The sequence below is a fragment of the Cucurbita pepo genome, chromosome 6, assembly GCF_057944985.1.
Source record: "Cucurbita pepo subsp. pepo isolate OVF chromosome 6, ASM5794498v1, whole genome shotgun sequence".
NCBI lineage: Eukaryota > Viridiplantae > Streptophyta > Magnoliopsida > Cucurbitales > Cucurbitaceae > Cucurbita > Cucurbita pepo.
In genome coordinates, this window is record NC_141803.1 from 14,304,775 (window position 1) to 14,313,228 (window position 8,454).

General features: G+C 37.0%; 1 protein-coding gene across 5 annotated transcripts; it reads right to left on the reverse strand.

The window, feature by feature from the left end:
• Nucleotides 1-208: 208 nt before the first annotated feature.
• Nucleotides 209-5,741, reverse strand: LOC111797080 (RNA-binding (RRM/RBD/RNP motifs) family protein). 5 transcript variants are annotated; one of them, XM_023679976.2, is made up of 6 exons: nt 5,319-5,741; nt 5,102-5,234; nt 4,411-4,546; nt 4,102-4,138; nt 2,071-2,377; nt 209-1,390 (listed from the first exon to the last, which is right to left on the reverse strand). In XM_023679976.2, exons 1-6 carry the CDS (start codon nt 5,499-5,501, stop codon nt 1,350-1,352), a joined length of 837 nt encoding a protein of 278 aa, XP_023535744.2. In that variant the 5' UTR covers nt 5,502-5,741; the 3' UTR covers nt 209-1,349. The 5 variants fall into 5 exon arrangements, with proteins under 5 accessions (XP_023535744.2, XP_086981083.1, XP_086981084.1 ...); XM_087124957.1 differs by having other exon boundaries at nt 4,411-4,543; nt 5,319-5,739; XM_087124958.1 differs by having other exon boundaries at nt 209-1,410; nt 5,319-5,739.
• Nucleotides 5,742-8,454: the final 2,713 nt, after the last annotated feature.

The following is an 8,454-nucleotide window of genomic DNA, read 5'->3' on the forward strand; positions in this document are numbered from 1 at the left end:
ACTCTTCTCCCAACAATTCTCAACATAAAGAAGTCTCAAATTTGAGTTCTGAAGTTTCAAATTCAAAAGGAACTAAATTGAAGACTAAATTGTTCTAAACTCGAGAGTCTAGTCTTAAAAACGTTTTAGAATAAAGTATTTTGAAAGAAAAAACACATACTTTCAAACACCCAACATCAAATCAAATCAAGAAATCAAGAAATGGAGAGAAAGAAAGAAGCAATTCATATTGAGGTACGTAGGTTATTCTTCAAGCAACTAATGAAGAACCAAATCTTAGCCAGAAGTCTTGATATAAAGAAAGGATAATAGAGTATCTAATTACATTACAAACCATAAAAAGACATGAACAAAGGCTCTTCTTTTACAGACATAATCAATGAAAAACAGTGCTTCCAAGGTCCACCATCTCCATGACGAGAAAGCCCTTGAACACACATACACATTGGTGATTGGGATGGATGATAGAGAGGAGGGTAAAATGGGAATATTGAAAAGAGAAATGAAGTTGACCTAAGTCCTAACCATGGTTGGTTTAGGGTTAGTGAAAGAACAAGCCAAAGGGAACCCAAATATCTCCCAAGGGCTCACATGCAAAATGCTTATTTTGAGACCTCCAATATCCATTAATGGAGTCTCAAAATCATGGAATGCTTAATCCTATCCTAATTAACTCCTAATTATGGGACCTAAATGCAAAACCTTTACCAAAAATAAACATGGCTATAACTCCCATAAGTTAAAGCCACCATTGTTTGTGAAGTTTAATTACAAGAAATAACTAATAATGTGCTTTAAGAGTTGATTAATAAAAGGGTTTCATTACCATTCCCCAAACCCATGGGGAATATTTTGAAATGGGTTGGTTGATTAGACCAAGTTAATTAAATTGTAACGATAGCAACAAAAACGCTACATATTCTTAACCCTAACCCTAATCCTGATGAGTTCAGGAGCTATTCGCTGGTCTTCACAGAAGCAGCGTGTTGTGATTACTCCTAATTGAAATTTAATTACAATAATGAGAAAAATATTAGCTTTTTGAAATGGTTTTTTTTTTTCCTTTGGAAAAATGTTTTTTGGGTCTATCCTTGTAGCCTTCCTTAGGCTATCAAAGATTAAAACGTAGCTATGTGCATAATTAGCCAACTTAGGGCCAAGTCCCTTCATGGCCTATGAACCACTTTTGATAAAAAAAAAATAATGCATGATTTTGGTGAGGTTAGCTATGGTTGGTTGGCTCAACCCCGACGGAGGGCTGACCATTGGCCAAAAGAGTGGAAGAGAGAAAGAGATGGAACCATGGTTAGGGCTTGTGATTTTTCGTTTCGGAGGAAATTTGAGGACGTTTAGCGATGTGGGATTGGTGTAGGAAGAGCCATCGTCACGCCTGTGGAATAGCGAAAAACACTGTCAAAGATACAAAGATATTAGTGAGAATATTTGCTAAAACTACCCCACCTGAACGGTGGTGGAAATTCTCTATTTATAATCATCAAATAAATTACCGAGGAAATGGAAAGAAGGAGGGCAAATATGATAAAAGGTCAAATATGTAATTATGATAAACTATTTATCTTATCTTCTAGGTTTCGTTAGTAGAATATGTTCTCTTATTTTACCGTACTTCCGATCCCACTTTCTTGGACTTTCAATCATAGATTCCCATTTTCTTGGACTTTCGATCCCATCTATGATTCTCGAACTTTCAATCTCACTTTTGTTTCTCATTCTTAAAATGGTATCAGAGCATCATTTTTTACATGGTATCAAAGCATCATTCTTAACATGATATCAGAGTTTCTCATTTTTAACATGGTATTAGAGTAACATTCTTAACATGGTATCAGAGCATTATTCTTAACATGGGATCAGTGTATTAAGGTATTAGAGCTTTTCATTCTTAACATGGTATCAAAGCATCATTTTTAACATAAACTATACTGTAAGGCTAAATATCCTTAACAATTAGTTCATTTGATAACTATTTTATTTTTTTTATTTTTTATTTATGAAGATGAACATAATTGTTTTAAACTAATCGAACGAGACGAGAGCGGGGAGACGAACCTGATGGCAAAGTGGGGGGCGTGGGAGGCAGAGACATAGGAGGAGCGGCATAGTGCTGAGGGAACGTTGTTGGAGTTGAATTAAGGGCGGCGGAGTACTGCAACAGGTGGTGAGGGTACTGAACGCCATACCCCTGCTGCCCGGCACCGCCGGTGAAGCCATTAGCTCCGCCGCCGCTTCCTTCCCCGAATTGGAAATAAGGGTAGAATGCGGCTGCCGCCGCCGCTGCTCCACTCAATATGCCGCCGGGACCGGTGCCGTACATGGGGTACTGTGCAGTTGCTCCGCCGTACACATTGTAATAGCTCTGGAAATTAATTAAAAAACCCCTCATATAAATAATAATATAATAAAGGTCGGGTTGAATTATAATTTTTTTTACCGCTTAAGTTAAATTTTTTGAAACAAAAAATATTTGACGTTTTTTTACTAATTTTATTGATATATTGTTGCTTATAAATGTTTGATATTTTAAATTTATAAAAATTTAGTTATTAATGTAATGTGCTAGGAAAATAAACAAATTTTTTAAAATAATTTTAAAAAGTTCGTCAACCCAACCTCAACCCAACTTGGGGTTCGGTTGTAAGCTGTATTTAGGTTAATCGAGCCATCAATCTAACCAACCCAAATCCAAAAAAAAAAATCCAACTCAACACAACTCAGATCCCACATCATTGAGAAGTAGAACAGAACATTTTTTATAAGGGTGTGGAAACTCTTCTTAACAAATCCGTTTTAAAACTTTGAGGGAAAGTTCGGAAGGAAAATTCCAAAAAGAACAATATCTACTAGTAGTGGACTTGGACTGTTATAAATGACATCAGAACTAGACACGGGACAATATATCAGCGAGAAAGTTGAGGACACAAGGCGTGTGTAAACAAGGATACTGGAAACCTCGACTATTTTAATTTTAAAGTTTTTTTTTTTTTTTTAGTTTGAGTACATGATTACATGCATGAAAGAACGTGTAACAAAAACCGTAACAATAAAACCATAAAAAAAAAAAACGGTAAAAAAAGTGATTTACTGTTACAAAATAATAAATGTAGAAACAAAAACTGTCGGGTCAAACGACAAGAGAAGGAAGCACAGATTTGGTCTCTTTTAACTTTCACTTTTTCAACAGTTTGACCACCACGCAATGACACAGATTCTTCCACCCTAAGGAATATTAAAATTTTACCGTCCTTATTCAAAACCCTTTAAATTTATTTTGTTTCTTTTCTCTTCTTAAATATTTATTCCATTCCATTACTTCAACTATTCTTTGTGAATTTCATGATGGTTAAAGATTGTCGGGATGCAATCTCACATTGGCTAATTTAAGGAATTGTAATGGTTAAGCACACCGCTAGCAGATATTGTTCTCTTTGAGATTTTTTCTTTTGGGTTTTCCCTTTAAGGTTTTAAAAACGGGTTTGATAAGAAATGGTTTCTACACCCTTATAAAGGGTGTCTCGTTCTCCTCCTTAACCACTGTGGGATCTCACAATCCACCCCCTTCAAAACCCAACGTCCTCGCTGGCACTCATCCCCTTCTCCAATCAATGTGGGACCCATTCAATCCACCCCTCTTTGTGGCCAGCATTCTTGCTGACACATTGTCTATTGTCCACCCCCTTCGGAGCTCAACCTCCTCCCTGACACATCGCCCAGTGTCTGGCTCTGATACCATTTATAACGGCTCAAGCACACCTCTAGCAGATATTTTCCTCTTTGGGTTTTCCCTTTCGGGCTTCTCCTCAATGTTTTTAAAACGCGTCTGCTAGGGAAAGGTTTCCACACCCTTATAAAGGGTGTTTCGTTTCTCCTCCCCAATCAATGTGAGATCTCACAGGAATGATCATGGATTTATACGTAAGGAATATATCTCCATCGATACGAGGTTTTTAGAAAGTCCAAAGCAAACCCACGAGAGCTTAAGCTCAAAGTGGACAATATCATACGATCGTGGAGAGTCGTCATTCCTAACAATGATACTCAAAACTAAAAATAATCTGAAGAACAAGAAAGGTTTGTACGAACCGTGGGGTAAGCGTAGTCGGGCGAGTATGAAGAGTACCTAAACAAGCAACAATAATAACAATTACCCAATTATTCACAAATCCATGCAATCCCATGCATGCATTAATACAAAGGAATGGAAAGAACAAAAGGAAAGGAGAATTTAATGCATTACATGAATATAGGAAATGATATGAATTAAATTTAGAGTAATTATGAAGCAAAAATAAAAACTTTATTCTTAGTCATAAATTAAAGTGAATATATGAGTTGGCATGTCACGTTGTAGAGAGAGAAAAGGAGAGAGAGAGAGAGAGAGAGAAAGAGTACCCATAGAGATTGTAAGGGATCCCTTGGTGGATAGCATAATGAGGGAAAGTTGGTGTTGAATGAAAAGCTGAGCCAACATTCCCTCCAAATCCAGTCTGGAAAGAGCTCAATACCCTAAAGTTTCTTCCTCCTCCTCCTGTTAATTCCCATTTCTTTTTCTCTTTAAACACAAAATCAAACACTTAAACAAACATCTAAATGATCGTAAGTATACACGTTACTGTAACGATCTAAGCTCACCGCTAGCAGATATTATTTTTTTCGAGTTTACCCTCAAGGCTTTTAAAACGCGTCTACTAGAGAGAGGTTTCCAAACCCTTATCGAGAGTGTGAGATCTTATAGTAACAAACACTATCTCAGGCTTTCCCTTTCGGGCTTACACGCATCTGCTAGAGAGAGGTTTCCTTGTCCTTATAAGGGTGTTTAAAGTCACCGCTAGCAGGTACTGTTCTCTTTGGGCTTTTCCTTTCGGGCTTACCCTTAAGGTATTTAAAACGTGTCTGCTAGGGAGAGGTTTCCACACTCTAATAAAGGGTGTTTCGTTCTTCTCTCCAACCGATGTGGGATCTCACAGTAGCAAACATTATCTCGATAAAACTAAAAGTAAAGTCACGAGAGCTTTATATTCAAAGTAGACAATATCATGCAATATCAAAATCAATAGATCTGAGTATAGAAACGTGAATATACCGTGCTTAGGTGTGGAGGGTTTAGATCTCTGAACACCGAGAGAAGCAAGATTGCAATTGGCTCTCCGACCATCGATGACCGGCGCCGCATCGACACAAGCTCTCATGGCAGCGTCGGGTTCCCGGAAAGTAACCTAAAATCGAAAAAGGAAAAGAGTAAATGGAAGAAGAACATGAACAAGAACAACAAGATGGAGAAATTAGAAGAAGATGATTACAAATCCATAGCCTTTGGATCGTCCGGTGGCCTTGTCGGTAATAACAACAGCTTCCAAGATATCCCCAAATTGCTCAAAGTAATTCTTCATGGTGTCTTTTTGGGTCTCCCAAGCCAAGCCACCAACGAAAACCTTGGTGTAAGTGGTATCACCAAATTGGCTTGCTATGTTAGATGGAGTCATGATCTTCAACACCAAATTCTTCGATCTTCGAAACAAAAATTCTTCGATTTTCAAAACAAAAGTTGTTTGATCTTCAAAACCCAACAAAATCTTTCAAGTTTTTGTTTGTGAAGAGGAAGAGGAAGAAGAAGAAGAGAATTAGGTCAGAGATGAGAACAAAGGAGAAAGTGAAGGAAGGAGGGAAGGGAAAGCAAAACTTTGACAGCAACAAATTATAAATAAAAAATAAAATAAAATAAAATATATATTACTATAATTATTTTTGGGGTTAAAGGGAGGCAGGAAAGACCCTCTTATAATACGGACGTCAAATTATATAGAGAGAGGAGAGCCCACCAAGGAGGCAATGCCAAGAGGAGCAATACTATTTTTTTCTTCCTTTTTTTTTTTATATTTCTTTTAACTTTATTATATCAATTTAATATTAAAATATCGTCTCGACCCATTAGGGTTAACTCGGTATCTGGATGAGCTCATTAGAAGATGACTTATGCGGTAAATACCGAAATAAATATAGAAGATCAGATCAGATATGTAACGGCTCAAATTCATAGCTAGCAAATATTATCTCTTTGGGATTTCCCTCTAGATTTTTAAAACGCGTATGCTAGGGAGAGATTTTCACACCCTACCCTTATAAAGAATGTTTTGTTCTCCTCCCAATCGATGTGAGATATAGAAGATCAGATTAGATATGTAATGACCCAAATCCACAGCTAGTAGATATTGTTCTTTTTGGGATTTTCCTCTAGATTTTTAAAACGCATATGCTAGGGAGAGGTTTCCACACCCTTATAAAAAATGTTTCCTTCTCCCCAACTGATGTGGGATCTCACAATCCACCCCCCTTCGGACCTAGCGTTCTCGCTAGCATTCATTCCCTCCTTCTATTGATGTGGAACCCCCCAATCCACCTCTCTTCAGGGTCCAACATCCTTACTAGCACACTGCCTCGTGTCCACCTCCTTCGAGGCTTAACCTCCTCATTGGCACATCGCTCGGTGTCTGACTCTGATACCATTTGTAACAGTCTAAACCCATCGATAGAATATATTGTCCTCTTTGGACTTTGCCTCAAGGTTTCTAAAACGTGTCTACTAAAGAGAAGTTTTCACACCCTTATAAAAAAAATGCTTCGTTCTCCTCCCCAACTGATATGGGATCTCACAATCCACCTCCCTTCAGAGCCTAGTGTCATCGCTGGCATTCGTTCCCTTCTCCTATCAATATGGGACCCCGCAATCCACCTCTCTTTAGAGCCCAACGTCCTTGCTGGCACACCTCATGTCCAGTCTCTTCGGGACTCAGCCTCCTCGCTGACACATCGCTTGGTATCTATCTCTGACACCATTTGTAATGGCCTAAGCCCACTAATAGTAGACATTATCCTATTTGGGCTTTCCCTCAAGGATTTTAAAATGTGTCTACTAAAAAGAGATTTTCACACCCTTATAAAGAATGTTTCCTCCTCCCCAACAGATGTGCTATCTCACAAGATAGAATATGACTTATGTTGTAATTATTAGTCTATCTCACCAAGTTTTTTATCTTGAGAAAAACAAAATGTAATAATTTTCTATCTAGCGTTTTGTAATTTTTTTTAGTGTGAGTATTTGTTACAAAAGAGGTGCATTCTCCATTTATTTCCAATTTTTTTCAATTTATTAACCTTATTTATTTGATTAATAATTTGTTCTCAATAAGCAAAGAATAATATATACTTCTTGCTTTGAAAAAAATAAAATTGAGTTGAAATTTGTTAACGGTTATATTTTATGCGTTTTTTTTTTTATTATTTAATTTTGGGCAAAATCATAAATATGTAAGAAGGTGATATTAGGATATTTAGGGTTTAATTTAGAATAGGTAGGGAATTACACGCGCGATGAAGGGGCGCGTGAGGAATGGTGGGTATAATTGAGAAAGAAAGAGGGGAAGGGGTGCACGCGCCATGATGGACGTGGGTGTGTCAGAAGGGAGAGGGTGTATTATTATGTCCGTCATCGCTGTCCTTTCGACTATTTTAAGGGTGTGAGAAGACAGAGAATATGGAAATACCCCTGATTTTGGAGTTAATTACCGAAAATGCCATTTCATGGTCATAGCTTAGCTGTACACAGAATGGAGATATAGACAGCTTGGTGTCATAGATAGTGGGTGGTACGGAACCCAACGGAACGGGGAAGGGTGTTAAAAGAAACGGAACGGGATTCTAACGGGAGTTAAGTGACAAATTTAAATATTCTTTTTTTTTTTTATAATAATTTTAAAAAATAGTAGAATTAAAATGGGTTGTAACCCGACAAAAAAAAAAAAAAAAAAAGTCCAACCCACGAATGGACTGAAATTTTTCGATTTTTCAAAAATTCACACAATCCAATATTTATGGTTTAAGCAAGGAGAACAGTGCAAGGACAGTGTATCATCCAACACACCATATAACAAGACATAAGCAAGATAGAGACAACGAGTAGACAAAAGTGTCAAAGATGAACACGACTCTCCATAATGGTATGATATTGTGAACTTTGAGTATAAGCTCTCATGATTTTGTTTTAGGTTTCCCCTCGAACAAAGTAACACATTTTGTTCGATACTTTAGTCACTTTTTTACTATGTCTTCGAGGCTCACAATACTTTGTTCGACTGGCATAGCTAAGTTTAGGGCATGACTCTATTACCATGTTAAAAATCACGAATCTCCATAATGGTATGATATTATCCACTTTAAGTATAAGCTCTCATGTCTTTGCTTTGAGCTTCCCCAAAGCGCCTCAATCCAATGGAGATAGTATTCCTTGATTATAAATCCATGATCATTCCCTAAATTAGCGGATGTGAGACTTTCATCGAACAATATGAACCTCTTTAACCCTTATTTACTTTATATATATATATATATATATATATATATATATATATATATATATATATCATTCATCTATTAAATATT

Excerpts from the sequence above, each read along its gene's own strand:
- LOC111797080 (XM_023679974.2), bottom strand. The coding sequence starts at position 5,501 with ATGACTCCATCTAACATAGCAAGCCAATTTGGTGATACCACTTACACC. Across the intron at positions 4,571-5,101 it reads ACCCTCCACACCTAAGCACG|AGAAAAAGAAATGGGAATTA; the intron begins GTATATTCACGT and ends TTGTGTTTAAAG. Across the intron at positions 1,391-2,070 it reads GCCCCCCACTTTGCCATCAG|GCGTGACGATGGCTCTTCCT; the intron begins GTTCGTCTCCCC and ends GCTATTCCACAG.